The sequence below is a fragment of the Bombus huntii genome, chromosome 13 (assembly GCF_024542735.1).
Source record: "Bombus huntii isolate Logan2020A chromosome 13, iyBomHunt1.1, whole genome shotgun sequence".
Classification (NCBI taxonomy): domain Eukaryota; kingdom Metazoa; phylum Arthropoda; class Insecta; order Hymenoptera; family Apidae; genus Bombus; species Bombus huntii.
The window spans coordinates 4,605,898-4,624,291 of record NC_066250.1 but is presented as its reverse complement, the minus strand read 5'-3'; the positions used below and the strand labels follow the sequence as shown (position 1 = coordinate 4,624,291).

Sequence of the window (18,394 nt, the reverse complement as noted above, 5' to 3'; positions counted from 1 at the left end):
ATATGTGCAGTGTATTGAAAGTGGGGTATATGATTCCATCAACGATTCTTTTTTATTTTCTTCATAGGAACAAATAAATTTGTCACATCGAGTCAAGGTATAATCGTGTAGACAGATATTTTTTCCTGTATAATCCGGGTTGTGGGAATTTTGTTTCCAAAATTATTTCATAAAGCATAAACGTAAATGCAGATCGATCAACGTAAGAAACAATTTGGTAACATTCTACTAATAAAATGGCACAAAATACGATCGCTTGTACATTTATAAATTATATTATAACAACATTGTATACCTCTATCTTCTTCTCTCTTTTTCTCCGATATCTTCAGCCTTCGGTCTATGGGGATAGACAGATAGTCTTTCTCTTATCACAAAATATACAATCTATCCCAGCATAACACATATCTCTTTTCTCTTTCTGTTTTTACACAATGAGTGCATCTCCAATAGATTTATTACATACATAAAGTTCATGCTTGGAGTTGCAATATTTTGCCATAACAACTTTTGATAGACTAACAACATCAAGAAACAACGCACTTCTTAAACATCTTTAATCTCCATAACAACATTTCTGTACCATACGATACAGAATTCGGCACTTCGTTTCATCGTATATACTTGCATTCTTATATCTCACTTATTCTTATTTAACGTACGTCCAATGTCTTCACTCAATTCAGATGTTTAAATCGCAAGTTCCAGCAGAGCCTTATATCAACACCATCCTCCTTAAGTCTTGACGTACAATCGCTATACATTAATAACGAAAATTTTTGTCAGAACGAATTCGTTAAATTGACACTTTTACGCGGAAGAATAGGAATGATGTTTTATAAAATACAAATTACACGAGTAAAAAAAAATATATAAAATGTAATGTCGATGACCCCCCTCGATGCGTTATCTAATTTTATGAAAGTAATCTAATTCTTCCTTTCTTTCTTTTGTTTCCTTCTTTTCTGTTTTTTTTTTTTTTTTTTTTTTTTTTTTTTTAATAAATAGACTATACGAATTCGATTATTCATTAGACTGTTACTCAACTAAAAATTATATGCACAGCAGGGCCTCTAAGTTTTTCCTTTCCTATGATTACACCTTTTTGAGCATGGGTAAATGAAGTACTTCTGGTATTTCGATATCCTCTAGTCGAATATCCGATGGATTGAATGGTAATCTTACTGTGTATGAATACATAAGATCCATTAACAGCTGAAAAAGAGATTGATTATCCATTAATTACTTCTTTATTAACATAGCCGATCCAATAATAGATAGATGTAGCAAAATTTAGACTTACCTGTTCGTTGTTCTCACCACGTTCACTCAATTTTTCCTGTACCTTCTTGATGAACGAAACTGGCACGCGCGTTTCAAAGTCGTCAGCTGGTGTATACAAATTTAAAATTTTCACTATTTGATTCGCGGTTAATTTGTTGCACATTTCGCACACAGAATTTACGTCTTCATCTGTTTTACGAGCTTGCAAAAGCTGTGCTGCTTGTACAATTGGCTGAAGCACTTCGGATGCTGCTTCTAATCTTCGATCTCGTCCCCATTGTTCCAAATGACTTAAATTATATCTAAAGACAGCATAATGTTAAGATTAAGTAATCACGTTAAATAATCCTAGCAAACCTTCACGAACCTTATTTGCATGCCCTTCGTCCAGTGACAAAGTTCATTCCTGAGAAGCAAGTTATTCAGAGCACTAGCGCACATGAAGTAAAACAGTTGTTTGAAAAGTTGCACGACAATCTCAGGATCAACACCATGATATTGAAGAGTTTTATACACTAAAGTAAGTTCATCGAGAAGTTTATTAAGCTTTTGTTGAGTTGATTCTGGCTCCTCTCCCATAGAGGATGATCGTGGTCGACCGAGTTTGTTAGAATTCAAGCCTGATATAGCTTCGTGTTCGAGAAGAGCGGGGACAGTCAGAGCTTGAATCCTTTCTTTAAGATTCGTTACGATATTATTGAAAATCCAAAGCGCCACGTTGCTCAATACAAGGCGATACTCGCTTAAATCGAAATTTCTAAGACATTGCTCATTTTGTCTTGGTGTGTTTTCAATTTGAAAAGGTTTGTCTCCCGAATACTGTTTCATATTATGCAACAATCTCAAGGTGTTGCTGAACCAAAGTACGCTACAATCAAAATCCTCGCGTTTCTTGACTACACGTTTCACAGCATTGAGATATGCCGTTAATAACAATCTCACTTTTTCATCGTCGTTTACACAGTCTGTATGCCTTATACACATAAAAAGAATATAAGCTGGCAGACCAGGAAGTAATGTCACCGCGATTCTAGGTTTTAACTCTAGAAAAAGAATTATAACAGTTCAAAAGATACTGGCATCATTCAAATTATGTAACATAAATGAAGTTATCTAAATTTACCGAAAACGAGATGACGTATTATTATGTTGATATCTTCTTTTCTAAACTCGAACATGCCCTCATAATCTCTTTCTTTCTTCCGGATAACTGGCAAATTACTTCCATTATCTCCCGACTGACTATTGGAAGACATTATCGCAGAATCGCTTACAGATTCTGCAGTATCTGGCACTATAAAAAAGAATTTTAATTTCATTTTATAATTTTTAGTTTTACGAAGTCGGATGGAAATAAATTAATAAAACTGAAAAAACAAATAGATAAATCGAAGATGTAAACAAAAAAAGCCGAAAAAGTAAATAGAATGAAGAATGGCATGAAATGAAATAAGTTTGAAAATAAGATAATAGATTATAACAATAATTGTATATAATTATTGTAATAATAAAATTATGACAATTTTGAGTCTCCCATAGTAATATGCGAGGTTTTAAAATTCACATGACAGATGATGTAATGTTACCATAGATACTAATTTATACGAATTATAGTGAATTATGGTATATGTGAAGTGCAATGGAAATGAACATTGGACCACGCACTCACCGGCGCCCCTTGACATATGAGGGCGGTCCTTATGTTCCTTAGTATCGTCTCCCTCATCTTAGAAAGCATTTAAATATTACACAATTTTAATACTACTTTCCAATCATTTTTACTACGCGACTATTCCTTTTATATCGTTTAAAAACAAGAAAATTTACACAGTTTGCTTAGTAATGTGTACTCACAGCCTGCATCCCTCAGACGTTTCGCAAGTATCTTGCATTGTCTCTTAAACTTCCTGCATTCTTCTGCTATTTTATCGTATTTTTCTTGCAATTCCTATATCCAAATTATCGTTATTAATAAATGTTATGTTAAAACTTTATTTGATGCGACAACTAAAATTAACTTTACCAAATTTTCAGACGTTAGCCTGGCAATTTCGTGTTGCATATATGCCTCAGTCTGGGTTTGTGGCGATTTGCTCAAATTCACGGATAGTAACTTCTGCTGCTTCTCAATTTCCTCCTGTAACCTATCGATTTCCGCTCGCCATTCATCCCTCTGTGCCCGCCACCCTTTCTCCTTCATTTGAAGCTCGTCTTCTAATTGCCTTTAAATGAAAACACAAAATGTCGATTCACCTATTACTTTCAATAAAATTGTTCAATCGAAAAAAACTGAAGGAACTAGCGCTAGATAGGTAGATGTATAAGATATTTGATAATGAATGACATTCGATAAGTTTCGTTGATTTCTGATAAAGATCGCTGATTAATCACGGCAAATTATCTGCTCAACTCACTCTCTTGAGGCCTTTCGCTTTGTCTTAAGTCTACTGAAAATTGAAATGCATGCACAAACGACAAAACACGATTAGATACGGTTTAACATTTCTCTTTCGTCAAAAACAAGATTACAAAATTCGAGAAATCTCGAAATACCTGTTGATCTTTTTCTGTGTTTCGAAGGCGAGTACTAATTCGCCGTCTTCGTTTATAATGTCCACATCACGGCCATAATTCGAGCCTAAGCTCTTCATTCTTCGTGTATTATCTGCCAACACGCTATGCAGTTGAATGCATTCTTCTCGTCTTCTCTCAAGCTCTTCTTGAAGCGCATCAAATTGTCCTAAAATGGAAATTATTTATCGCACTCCTCATTTATCCATTTATATCATCCCTTTTATTTCACAAGCAGATTATATGATGTAAAAACAAAGAGAAAGTGCGAAAGAAAAACAAATTTTCTTTTTAATCGTTTATTGCTTTCAACGTTATAAATAGTCACATCAGGGAACGGCATGATATGAACTATGGTTATTCGGTATTAGAGGCGGGAGAATGTGTTTTATTAACGTTAACGTGCATACATCAAGCAGATAAAGGATTGCAAGAAGCAAAATAAAGATCTATGAGGATGCAATATTTGCATATCTTATATACTAAGCTTTGGTTAATGGCACAGCAAAAAAATAAAACATAAAGGTATAATATATTAAAACTAGACTAAACAGAGACATATGAAGAAAGCGACATTCGATTATAGTACACGATAAAGCAAACAATGGAAAAATTCCTTAGCCATGTAAATTAACAAATTACCCATGAGATTCTGCTGGGCACCAGTTAGGCCTGTTGAGGAAACGCTTTTTCTTAAAGTACCTAAATCTTTCTTTAATTGAGCATTTTCCATTTCCAATTCTTGAAGCTATAAAATCCAGAAATAGGTATTAATTCTAATATCATCATTGCATATTACTAACTTATCGCTTCGATAGATCGAACTTCTAAGCACGTAAAATTACCCTAAATGTATCTTGCATCCTCGAAGTTTCTTCGGGACTATCACGTTCTAAATCTTCCACCATTCTGATTAATCTTCCCTTCTCTTTCTCAACATCCTTTAATTTCTGTTGAAGCTTCAACACTAATCCAATATCTACTGGCGCGTGTGTCGGACCATTCGTTTCGGCAGGTGATTTATTTGATTGAACCTCTCCATCGGGTGGACTATCTGACCTTTGCTGATTCCAGTCAATCGTTTCCAGCCGTGAGTAAGGAGTCGAGGAAGAAGCAGTCGATCTTACCGAACCGTAACCCAAATCCTTATTTAAACGGAATTAAACGAAGTATTAAACTATATATCACAGAAATGAATTAAATCTAGATAAAAATATATAAAAGATGATTTTACGATATTCTGGTCATCTTGTGGAAGTTCCGTAGACACGATTTGCCCGCTACTGCTGGAAGCATTGCTAAGAGAACGCGAGTGTGCAGGAGCATGCATAGCGAGTTTCTGTTCTAACATTTCTGTACGTTGCTCTAACTCGTGATACTCTTTCAATAATTTCTGATAGGCGCCACGATCCTGGTCCTGGTCCAGCAGGAGAAGATCTTTTTCCTGTTCTAAACGATACTTCAAGTTCTCTTCAGCACCGCGTTGGTTGTTCTTCAACTTTTCATTAGCTACCGAAAGTTCCTTTCGCAACTTTTCGATTTCACCCAGAAGCTCCATATTTTCTTGTTCTTTCTCTTGTGTATTTCTTTCCTTGTCCTAAATAAAATATACGATATTCAATCCCCTATACACAACTTAACCGAACATTTTCAACAATTTACCTGTAAAATATCCATTTTTTCATCTCTTTCAGCTTTCACGATATCCTGAATCTTTTCTAATTCTTTCGCTTTCTCTATTAGTATAGCATTTAATTTCTTATTCTCCGCGTCTACGGATTTCAGTCCTTCTAATTTGTGTTTCAAGTCTATCACCTCGTTCTGAACGTTCTTCAATACCTGATTCTCTTTCATCTAGAAACCAAACAGTGTTCCAACATTCAACACCTTTAACACCAATATTATTCATATATGCCTAAACTTATAAATAATAATGTTGTTAAAACATACAAGCTCGGTGATCTTTTGCTGCAGGGTCATTATCTTCTTCTCTAATCCCTTGTTCAGAGATTTTACGTGTTCCACGCTTCTCGCTTCAGCTTTCAATCTCTTAAACTCTTTCCTCGCCATATGCCTTCTGATGCAAGACTGAACGGTTATAATATCTCTTAATTTTTTCTTGCACGCCATTCGAACAAGGTAACCCCTGGCGAATCTCTGAATTACAATCGCTGCCGCATTATCCTTCATTCGTTCGTATTTCTGCCGCGCCAGTTTTCCCCTGCCGTACGTCTGAATACCGAGAATTGTGCGTTTTATCTGGAGATATCGACGCCTCTTCAGCCAACCTTTGACACGAGCTTGAATTTTCGTCGCGGCCCTTTCTTCCCTCACAGCCTGAGCTTTCTGCCTAGCGATGTATCCTCTTCCGTATCTTTGAAGACCAAGCACAGCACATCGAATCTTCTTATACCTACTACGGCATATCAGACCGCGCACCGTTTTTTGGATCATAACACAAGCATCTCGCTGTCGTTCCGCTCGTAGCTTTTCTAGATAAGCTACTTGACCAGCACGAAAAAGAACCTTCGTCTTGCCGAATTTAAATTTATCTTCGTCCTTGATATACCTGAGGAAATTCAAGTTGTTTTATATTCTATTTTTGTGGAATTAACGCATTATTGAGCAATAGATATACCATTACTTTCGGTAACTCTCGATTGTGTTAGAAAAGATGAGCTTATTGTATTTTAGTAGTTTGGAAAGTTCACAGCGAAAGTTAGCAAAAATTTGAATGCATTATGTCATCATAGAAATATACATTTCCAATGACAGATTAATTTTTTTAACTGCTACATTTGGTGTCCAATTAGTATTTGTTAAGTTGTCGGTAAAAGGACATAATAAATATACATATAAAATATTCTATTGGTAGAATTAATCGACTGATCAAAAATGTTACACGTTTTATGAATATCCTGATAGGAGATTTATTTTATATTATAAATTTATTATAGAAGGAGAAAGAAAGTGGGACGATAATGGAAAGTGAACGTAACTGACCTGCCCAATATTCGTCGACAGGTTTCTTTGAGGTCGTCGCGTCGAATATCCTTGAATTTACAGAGGCTCCTGTACCTGAGAAAGAATTCGTTGTATGTTCTTTGACTGGGAAATCCAGCGGCGGATATTCTAATCGTCTCTAGGACACCGCAAGCCCGTAATTGCTGCATCGCACGAATTGGGTTGTATTCAAATGCTTCCTTGGTATCGTTTGGTTTGATACAGCGCACGTAATGCGGTGTAGTTGCGTTTAATGTAGACATCAACATATTCAAGGAGTCGCGAAATTGCGAACCTACCTACAGATTTTGTACAACAACAAACATTTATCGACCAAAATCACCAACAGAGAATTACATCAAAAACTCTGCAGCATCAAATTACCGTTTTCTTATTTTGCTTAGGCGAATTTAATGCTGGCTTTTGAGCCGATACTTTCAGTCTCACGTTCGATGGTACCATAAGCTTCGGATCCTCTTCGCTGAATAACTTCTTCAATAACTTATTCTGAAACAATAAACAGTATGAAAATTTTCTGCATAGCGATCTACGCATAAGGCTATGGCCACAGTGGATGCATTTGTAATATTTATATTTTTATAACTGTACTTCCAACATTTGGTTAGTTAGAACATGCATCTATTGTAACCATAATCCAAAGCACCGAGTTACGTGAATTTTACATACGTCTCCGTTTCGCAGTACGTCAACCTGTTCCTCGATAACGGTGTCTCTGTTTTTTTCTAAAAATCCAGTCGTTTCGTATTGCACCCGGTCGGCAAAGTGGTGAATCAAGAAGGCAGAAGTTCCAAATCGTGGTTTTTCGAAGTGTTTCGATTTTCCACATTTCGAGTAAAGTTTATCCGCCCATGAACTATCCGAACCTTTCGGCATCTGCATGAAATGGTCATTTGAGTATTGTACGTTTTAGCGGATGAGTTTTTGGAAGAAGAACGAAAAGTATCACCAACCCTACATTCCTCGTCCAATAAATCGAGAATACCCAGTTTCGTTTCGATGAGATCGATACAAGGTTGATTGTCATAGAAGTCTATGAAAGTCCATTCGATCTCCTCCTTAAAATACTCCTCCTGCTCTAACTTGAAGACGTGCTGATTGAATTGTTGTTGAAGCTTCTCGTTCGCGTAATTTATGCAAAACTGTTCGAAAGAATTGACCTCGAACGTCTCGAAACCGTAGATATCCAGGACACCGATGAAACACTGGGGTTTGTTTTGAGAATGCAAGGAGTTATTGATGCCAGCTACGATCCAGTTGAACAATTCCGCGTAAATATGTTTGGCCAGTGCGTCTCTAGCGCCAATCGCTTGTTCCACGTTCATTGGTTTCAAGAATACTTCCCTCATCGACACGATTTTTCTATGGCACAGCCATTTTCTCATCGCGTTTACGTCGGTGCCCAACAGCTCGCACATCATCAATAGATGTTTGTCTGACGACTAAAAAGGTTGCAACAAGGTACATCGAATGTCAGTAAAGTTCTCTTTGATTGAAATGTCCTATCTATTTCGAAACCGAAGAAAACGGAATCTTTTCTATCAACGAAAAATTATCATTTTCTTTGTGCCATCTTTGTTTTTCTTCGCTTCGCAGAAAATGTTTAATCGTTATCTCGTAACAGCCTGTACAACGTAACTATGCTTGGAAGCTAGAATACACGGGATAAATTTCGAATATTTCGCCGTGTCTTGAAAAACGAGAAAGTGCCAGATAGAACATTTTAACCAAATGTAAGCAGAGTGGATCTCCGTTAAGGTAAAATCATGATATTTACATGAATGTAACTGGTTTCGGTGTCGTTTTCATTGCTCGAATTTTGGTTATCGGCATTCCCTATATTCACGTTTCCCAAATGCATAATAGCTGCTAAAATACGAAGCATGTCGTCCTGCTGCTTGGACGAGAATCCAAGCATGGTGAGCGCGCTTATCGTTTCATCGAAACACATCAAGTCATCCACGCCATCTATCAAGGGATCATTTCCTTGATTTAGATAGTGAAACTTACTCTGGTGGCTCAAATGCAAATGAGGTAGACGCGCTGCGGCTGCGCACATTTGATAAAATATATGATAATTCCTTTCCTCGTATGTCTAGAAAATCATTCGTTTAACTAACCGGCTCATTTGTAAAGAAACGAACGCGAGAGGTGTACTAATTAATAATACCTGAAACACGACTCTTGACTTTTCCAGAAGATAAGTTCTCATACTGGCTCCGGTGATGTGGTAGTGTTTGTTAAATTGAATCTCGATAAACTTCCCGAATCTCGAGGAATTATCGTTTCTCGTTGTCTTTGCATTACCGATAGCTTCCATGATCGGTAGAGAGGCAAGGACTTTCTTCTCGACCTGCGTCTCGGTCGTTGAACCACCGACGGTAGCGAAATATCGCATCGTATATTTTGCAGAGACAGTTTTTCCAGCACCGGATTCTCCAGAAACGATAATAGATTGGTCGTGACCTTCCCTACGTTTATTATGCAACATTTAAAAACTCTAACCATCACCTGCCTGTATAACCTTTAACCCTCTGAGTGTTTAATCCGTACAGACAACGCTTCTTCTCAACACCATACAGGTAATTTAAGATTCTATCCTCCTGAACATTTCAAAATCATCGACCGTCTTAACATTAGAAATATTCTTGCTTTTTAAAAGATCTCCTGTCATTTGTCAGTTATTTTTAAATATTTTACTTTTCTCGATTCAAGGCATTTACATATTTTTCACCTATTGGCATTAAAATCAGAAAAATCTAAATAGGCTTATCATTTCATTGTTTATCCTCTGCCATCTTCTTACATTAAATTAAAAGTCCAAAGATGTGAGTGTATTTTGTATTCTTTGTACGCTTCTCGCTCGGTATTAGGCTTTTAAGTTATTGGTACCTTTAGCGAACACTCAAAGGGTTAAGTAATTTGTGACAGAGTAAAGAAGCTTTCAACCTTTCCAGCTTGGTGTACGCTTCTTCAGCGACGGCGAATATATGAGGTTCCAAATCGCCCATCGCCTGACCCCTGTACGCCCATATCGTGTCGTTGCCATAAATTGGAAGTTCATTGTATGGGTTAAACGCAACCAAAACGATACCGCAATAAGTGTAAATACAGTGTCGTTGAAAACGAATCTGTAGATTATACAGAACAGCTGGCTCGTGAAGAAACGACAACGATGTCAAGTTATTCTCCCCTATAAGTATATCAGGATTTCTTAACGGTGGTAAATCGGAGTCTGATTTGATCTCCAAGACCTTCGTCTGATTGGAATCGTCCGTATTAACCTTCAAGGTTCCCTGTTTTAATTTGTAATCTTCCAGAAGCACCGCGCCTTCCCAAACCTTTTCTGGGTGCGGCACCCATACCTTACCACCCTGAAAACACATATTCCTCTTCAATACGTCTATTTTTATTTTTATCAAGCATCTGTGCATCGACATAGTACAATACAGTTCGTTACGATGGCAAATCTACGGATGCAACGTTGTACAGCAATAATAGAACGAACCTAATTCTACCATAACTTTAACTCCAACGAAACACGGATTCCTTTTCAATATCACTATTTTTATTAAGCACCTTTGCGTCAATATAATAAGTACTTTACAGTTTGTTATGATGGTGAATTTATGTTAGCGATATAACGTTGAAAAGTACTTCGCGCTATCATTATTGTTTTAAAAGTTAAGCTTCGCGATTCAACGGTGAAATATCGCCTTGAGATACGAGCCCAAGCAAGAAGTTTTTCAACTACGCGAACGAGCTCGTACGAGTTAATTACTCGGCGTCTAATTTTCCTTCTTTTAAAAAGATGACCTGCTTTTCCTTTTTGCGAGAAGTACGTATGAAAATGAGGTCGGCAATACAGCATATCGATTACGACGCCAACTGCGCCAAATCGAGATTGGTTATCGCATTAGAACCGTTATTACTCTTTTACCGCGACACGTTTTTCCGTAACGTGTTTGAAAATACAGTGACTATAAAATTATCGATTTCTGGAGAAACGTTCCCCCAAAAAAGGGGAAAGATATTTCCTTCTTCCAGAACGAAACGAACACTGTTGAGTATCATTTTTCCTAATTACAAAATCATCGACCCTGAAGCAACTTTTCCAAAAAGGGAGAAGATATTTCAAAGATGTAACAAACACCTTTGAACGCAATATTTTCTAATTACAAGATTATCAATTCTAAAGGGACTTTTTCAACAAAGGAAAAGGCACTTCAAAGATAAAAACCAACACTGTTGAACGTAATTCTCCTTGGAAGATAAAAAGATTCGTAACGGTATCAAGGAAATGGTTCTTCAGCTTGTCTCGCTATCATACAAATGAGACACGAAATACCAAAATGTACTGTTATCGAGCACGGTGTACAGACAAAAGACGAATTACGTGAGCTGAAGAAATATCGTGCAACGGTATAGTTTGCTGTCTTCTCTAAACGTCGTTGTATTTACGCTGTTGCGTTTTGATATTCGAAAACCGGTTAAAACGATTGAAAACAGTAAAGTGTTTATGCGTGCTCTGCCTTTAAACAGAATAGTGACACGCGTATATGAGACAGCTATGGCTAGGAAGAAATGAAAATTAACCATGAACTCTCATGACTCAACTATTATGCAAGACATCGTTCGAAAGATACCGAGAAAGAATCAAGAAGAATATATGTAGATATCCGTGGTACATACACAAATTTCATTTTCAACGGCGTCGATATTTTAATTAAAAGTAACTTCATACCTCGGTATGCTATCACTAAAATTATTAAACCAATAATTACAACTTTCTCGCAATATGGAATACTTCTCCCTTCGCGGGATTATTAACGGAACGATTAACCTCGAAATTTTGAACATCACCGTGTTTAGACATTCAGTTGTAAACTATGCACTATAATTCAGCAATGATTACTAACGCTACGTTACTCTAAGTGTAGTTATTGTATCTTCGCGTTTCGAGGTTAGTTGATTGCTGACTTTGCAATTTCAGATTGTGCAATTACGAATTCCACCTTTCCAGCAAACGTAATTTGTGACACATCGATAAATTTGAACGGAAAAAAATTCAACGAAATATGTATTTCCTAAATTCGAATCCCATCGAAATCATCGAAAGAAAAGTATTACGAAATATTTCGACGATAACGAACAGCAAAGTAGCAGACAAATTCTCTTCACGATTTCAAACGTTTCTCCGTACATTCGATTCGTACTTATTCGATCGTGCTTACTTTTCGGAAAGTAAGTGGTCGATGACTCGTAGAATATTCTATTGTTCTAATTCCAGCAAATCCTACCCTTTCTCTTACGATGAACGTTTGATGGTTCACTTCGTTCGTCAAAGTATACCAAAGAAGTATTATACGTAGTTCTCATGCTTTCTACGTTACGTACCAAATAACGATTACTCTGTTAAGTCTTACTCACGGAAAGCTATATAAAAAGTAAAATCCTACCGGGTTCCCACGCGGCTTGTTAATTGAAAAGGTGGTCAGAATGAGAGCGAACCGCGCGCGATTCAATCTAAGCGCGACAATCGCTAAGTTCGAAGATGAGAATATCCGACTTTCCCCTCTTCTTTTCAAATTAATTGCTGTTCTCTCAACCTCGACTTCTCTCACGGCTTTCGTAAGTTGCGTAACTAGTAATTAGGTACGTAAATCTCTGCTTCCCATTCATGAATATTTCGGGTCTATCCTAACCATAACTTTCATCGAATGCGAAATTCCCGAAGAAAAAATTTTCAATAATATCGTTGTGCTCCTCGACCAGCTGAAGAGATAATTTCGAAGATATTTCTGACGCAGTGCAACATAGTATCGCAGAAATATAGGGGAAGTTCTGGTATCTACATGAACGCAGTCCACTCGCATGTTGTGTTTGAGCTTCGCCAACAGACCACCGATCTACGGCTTCTGTCGCGTTCTACTCGCGACTCGTTTCAATGTTCAAACTACGTAATTTTTTACTACGTTCGATAACTTCAATATTATCGATTATTATCATCATTATTATCATGAAAAACGAATGGAACGTAACAACGTATCTTTATATAGTATGTAACGCGTGCCAGGGAATTTATCAACTTTTTCGTCGGCATAAGATACAATTAGAAAATTCATTTCTTGACAATAACGACCTCGCGATAACAATTTTATGACGTCATCACGATGACGTTATTCCACGAACATCTAATTTTATTTTTAATATTCACGTAAACATAGGAAGGGGAAGATACATGTTATAATCTTATCTACAACCGTGAAACCACTCCAGAATGAATCATTTTGACACTGATTCCTCCCACAAAATACATCCAGATTTCACGACTCGTACGTATTCGCCTAACAAGAGAATACAACTTGGCGAGCTTTAAAATGCGTGGGGGTCCCCTGCACGCGTATCTCCGATTGTTCTGCTCGCTTATTGATCAAAATGAAAGCTAAGGATTGCGGAAACCTTTCTCTTGAAAATTAAGACCCTAACGTAATAACGTAACACAAGTGGCGTAAATATACTCCGGTAATGTAGATACGTTTGAAATTGCCTGTCATATTCTTTTATGTACGTCCGACGTGGGAAATAATTTATCTTCGCACTTGTTCGTTTGTTCAATACGTAACAAATAATAATTGCGATCATTGTTAACGTTCCTCGGTGTCTGCTATCTTTTCTCCTGCTTCTGTTATTGTTGACGATTTACGCAGATGTGAACTTTAACATTTATCGCAAAATGTTATTCGCGACTGTGTTGCCAAGGCTTAACGTTGTTACGCTTTCAGCAGCAAATCCGAAGTACATTTAGAGAGCATCATGCTACACCTAGAAACCGCTTGACGTCGTGTTTGTCGTCGAGAGATCGATCGCCGTAGCTCGGCATCGTTGTTCCTGAGAAAGGTTCTCCGTTATCGAGAATAACCAGGTCAAGTTTCCCGCCCACGTATGATTTTTACCACGTGCGTCGAAATTGGCACCGTTAACACCGGTGGCGAGTTACCGTGTCACATGCACCCTGTACACCCAACAGTTTCCCTTTCAATCGGCTAAAGATAAACGTGCCTTTCATACCGAGTACGTATTTCTTGATTGCGGCCTCTATCATATCGTTTGATCATGTTCGATGCGTTATCGATCTCAACTATGCAGAAGATAGATATAAGTCGAGTCGCGAAAGTATTTGAGCATTTGTAGAAACTATAGAAACATTTCTGAATCTATTATGCGTTGTATAAAACGTTTCAAATTTCGATAACGCTAGAAAGAGATACAGCTACCGTGATGTCATTTGTAAAACTTGGAACCAATTCATATTTGGTATTACTAACTTCGATAATAAAGAAGAGAGTGCTAACAAAGCTTTAAAAATGTCCTATATTATACCTGTATATGTAATAGAATGATAAGAGAAAGAGAGAGGGAGTTTCTACAACTATTCAAACGCTTTCTCGAGCCGCTATAATTTAAAGGACAGCATATAAACTGTAACTGCAAATGCAAATCTAAATGCACAATGTTCATCGAGCGAAGTTTACGAGCGTGAGAATGTGAGTTCATACTTTCAGTGTTGAGTAAGATCGCGAAGCGGGATGCCTTCGTGAGAGACTGCTATAAGGAATCCTCCGTTTTTCACGGAGGTTGCACAAAAGGGCGATCGAAACACCGTATTTAACCAAGCGACAGTTTTGTTCTCGACTAAATTGCTGTATCACGGTGCTGTCGTCACGAGACAATGAAAGTCTACAAAAATGCGTTCTTCGTATTGTACACGTATTTTTCAAGGCACCGGAGATCAATTTACGAGCGTGGAAGAATTAGAAGGGCAGAATGACGAAAATATTTCTACGAAACCGTTATACCCGGATTAACACATTGGTCATCGTGGGATGACGAGTCTCAAAGAAATCTTCCTTGACCTTTCGGATAAAATCACGCGAAGCATAATGTCCACGATAGTGATTCCTTGTGCGCCTCCTTGTGACGGGCCACGAAGAAGCAAGGAGAACGACCTATTCCAAGACGCTTTGCTTTTCTGTTCCGAGAGAAAGGGAACTGCCCGTTCGTAAGAGAAGTCTTAGCGATCACGTTCCTCGAACTGATCGTGCGAGCAACAGTCTCGAATGGGGTTAGCTTACCTTTAAATGTAAAGGTGCGATCGAGACTACGGTTCGTGTTTCAATTTATTGCATAATATAATTTCATTATTTCCTTGTGTCTCAAACCGGCTAGCATCGTACCTAGACGACATTCTATTTCATTATGAGTTCGCCTGTTACGTTCGAACGTGTCGAAACTAGTTCGCAAAACGTTAAGCACTTGCTATTGCGTAATTAATTGTTACAAGAGTTTCGCGCCAGGAAACATTTTAACCCTTAAAGGTCATCGTAAGAAAATTTACCTGGAAGCATCTTCTCTAAATCAAGAAATTAACAAAATCGAACCAGTGGAATTAGATGTCTCGTTATTATTTGACACTAGAAGAAGCGTGGAACGATCATCGTACGCGGTAATTACAAATTAATATTACGATCACGTCAGGAAATAATTTAATCCTATGTTAAAAGAACATGAAAACCGTCGAAGAAGTATTTCAAACTGAGAATGAAAAATTATAAAAATAATATTTGTTTCCTGGAGTCTGTTTCTTTCTTTGCCAGCATTACGTGTTAATAAATAATTGTTTCGTAAGTTCCCAAAGAGCTTTTCCCTGAGAAACTAGTTCGAATTTTGCAATTTTTGAAACACATGTACGATATCATTATAGGCTGACAATAAGAAAACAAAAATTCGTATTAATAAATTCGTGGCCTTTAAGAATTAAGCTGTGTTCGTACGCGATATATTATTCTCTGTTCGCGTTTATAAATCGTAAAACTCAAAGACCATCCATAAGATGACTAAATCAATACGCGCGTTCTGTACTGAGCAATAGGTGTCCCTGACTTTACCAGTATCTACAGATGTAATGTCCATTAACGGTTGCGGGTATATTTTAGCCACGTTTCTCTTACTATTTGTAGTTAGCGCTATTAAAAAGCAAATATCATTGCAGGTAACTTGGACGAAAATTGCGATACGACCTCGGACAACCCCCGCAGTTCACTTGACCAAGGCAATAAATCAGCCAAGATGGAGAGCCACGGCACGACCTTAAAGGGGCAGGTTCGGGCTGGACTAAACTCTCTGTTCTCGTCGACTAAGTATTCTCACAGTATCGTTCCCTTACGTTCACTGTGCAATTTGTACGTAACATTCTCACGCATAGTAAGACCCAAGTAATTATCAGCTAATTCAGAACACCGTATCCCAGTTTTCATTTCTGCATGGTTAACAGATATTTCCTCGTGGGTAAGTTATAATTAAATGCGAGCAGAATCTTACTTTTTAATATTTTAGTTTACCTGATTTTTGTATAGACAATTTGCCTAATTATTATAACGATTATTATTAACGATTATAATACAACGAGAGACGATACTTAGTCTATCTACGAGCGATACTTAGTCAGGGACATAGCTAATGCTTCGACGCAATAATATCTTGTCAAGAAACGCTTCGTTTGTATACAACAAATGTTATCGTGGTCGACAACCTAGTCGTAATCACTGGTTTTAAAGCGAAATTTAGGTCTTGAGCCTCCGAGCTTCCATACGACAATTATTGATTTTTGTTTTAAAAAGAACTTCTGGATTTTAGACTTGTTCGTCCCTCGTTCTCCACTACTTTCTGTTATAAACCAGAATTATAATTCACGTACCTGTCGTTGTCGTATCGTTTAAATCATAGAGAGTATCGAATCTCTTTTTTGTACAAGCGAGATCGATGAGATACGTGTAACTATAATTTGAAATGTCATATTGAGAAGGTCATGCATAGTTCGAAACAGTGCAAATTACTGCTATAAAAATTGAAAGGAATAGACACCTTTTGTGAAAGTAGTAGTTAAGTTTGAGAAAGACATCTTCGATCGAATCGATAATGGATACTTCCCAACTAATTGCAACAATATATTGTCTATACCACAATTTTCTCAAACAATTAACCATGCACGATATGCATCGGCGATAGAAAAGAAGAAAGTTTCGTTCGATTTTACAAAATAATATTCAATCTTCCTTGCTTCGTTTCAGGTTTTAACGACGAGCTTCGAACTTTTCCGAACTTCAAAAACGTAATCGATAACGCATTTCCATGCACTTAAATTCGTATAAAATGAAACGAGAATAATATCAGGCAGACAGATAAGATCGATCAATCTTTTTTTGAGCCAGATATTCATCCGAAATCGAGCAGCTATATTTTAAAATTTTTATCAGGAAATCGGAAGAAGGAATAGAAGCATCCGAGTGTTTTAAAACACTGAATAACTCCCAGGGAAAATTTCGCATACGTTTACATGAGATCTACTCCAACATATTTACCGAAAGACCTCCTCTGCTTCTCTGCAGAACGGACTCTTCCATTCGGAATTTTAAAGAGAATACGCAAATGCAGTTTGCACAATATTATAAAACTAGATACACCAGCAATAACTATGGAAATATTCAGGGGACGTCGGAGACGAAAATTCGTTTTGTAATTCGACAATGATCCAAACATCTCTCTGTTGTTTTCAAAGAATTACTAGACTCACGATCATTTTCACGATAATATACATTTTTATTTGTCATTATTGGAACTTATTTATTCGATTCACAAGCTCAAGTTAAAATTCTACCTCTTGTACTGTTCTATAATGGAAGAGATATTCTCGCCAGGCTTTACGAGAGATTTCATGAAAAGGTAATTGTAAATGTCAACAGACAAGCTTGTCACAATGCTACTAAACCAGTTGCCATCGTAGAACTGGATTCGTGTACCTGCGATGGCCTGAGAATCTGAACTGGTTCGTACCTTCACGTATAACTCCCTCGTAGTCATCTTTGTTGGTCCAGGTGCTCACCTGGGTCAGGTCAGATACAATCGAGGAGAGCAGCACCCACAGCCACACACGATTTCACTCACACACGCACACACCTCAGCACAGATAAGAATACCTACGACATTTGTCGTCCAATCAAAAGTTATACGCGCTACAAGCACAGTGATATTCTTTCGACTATACAATACATCCTGGTGTCACCTGAGGTGCGGTCAAGGCATGTTTCTGTTTTTGTTTTTTCTCTTCTTCTTCTTCTTCCTCTTCTTCTTCTTCTTCTTCTTCTTCTTCTTCTTCTTCTTCTTCTTCTTATTCTTCTTCTTCTTCTTCTTCTTTTCTGTTCCCTTTGCTTTGCCTTGTTTCGATCAGGAATCACCAAAAATCGATGGATCACCAATTACCGATAACAAAAATCACAGGTAATCGTTTTAACAATTTCTGATTTTGTGACACTGTCTCTATCGTTTTTCAAATTTCTTCGTTAGAATCATTCGACAGTGATTGGATAGGGAAATGAATTTTCGCGAAGGCCGTACTTCCACGTAAACGTCGTCCGACGGCACTGCCACCAGCTGGTTCGTTATCGGGTTTAGATTCGGC

The 18,394-nt window shown here is 37.4% G+C and overlaps 1 protein-coding gene across 6 annotated transcripts; it reads right to left on the bottom strand.

Moving 5' to 3' along the window:
* Positions 1-28: 28 nt before the first annotated feature.
* On the bottom strand, positions 29-18,360 carry LOC126872241 (unconventional myosin-Va). Of its 6 annotated transcripts, none has more exons than XM_050631932.1 (23): positions 17,770-18,360; positions 9,826-10,250; positions 9,047-9,347; positions 8,654-8,971; positions 7,830-8,318; positions 7,546-7,752; positions 7,243-7,365; positions 6,859-7,157; positions 5,806-6,424; positions 5,518-5,709; positions 5,090-5,452; positions 4,701-5,000; positions 4,498-4,603; positions 3,838-4,024; positions 3,699-3,731; positions 3,308-3,506; positions 3,139-3,232; positions 2,954-3,010; positions 2,408-2,578; positions 1,652-2,327; positions 1,304-1,586; positions 1,048-1,215; positions 29-756 (listed from the first exon to the last, which is right to left on the bottom strand). In XM_050631932.1, exons 1-22 carry the CDS (start codon positions 17,794-17,796, stop codon positions 1,096-1,098), a joined length of 5,589 nt encoding a protein of 1,862 aa, XP_050487889.1. In that variant the 5' UTR covers positions 17,797-18,360; the 3' UTR covers positions 29-756; positions 1,048-1,095. The 6 variants fall into 6 exon arrangements, with proteins under 6 accessions (XP_050487889.1, XP_050487894.1, XP_050487888.1 ...); XM_050631931.1 differs by lacking the exon at positions 29-756 and having other exon boundaries at positions 969-1,215; positions 17,770-17,912; positions 17,999-18,360; XM_050631933.1 differs by lacking the exon at positions 29-756 and having other exon boundaries at positions 969-1,215; positions 3,699-3,728.
* Positions 18,361-18,394: the final 34 nt, after the last annotated feature.

What these genes read in the sequence shown, in the direction of transcription:
- LOC126872241 (XM_050631932.1), bottom strand. Translation starts at nt 17,796, where the DNA reads ATGACTACGAGGGAGTTATACGTGAAG. An exon ending in AGTCAAGAGTCGTGTTTCAG is followed by an intron (nt 8,972 to 9,046) that starts GTATTATTAATT and finishes ATGATTTTCTAG; the next exon opens with ACATACGAGGAAAGGAATTA. An exon ending in TGTCGACGAATATTGGGCAG is followed by an intron (nt 6,425 to 6,858) that starts GTCAGTTACGTT and finishes GAATTTCCTCAG; the next exon opens with GTATATCAAGGACGAAGATA.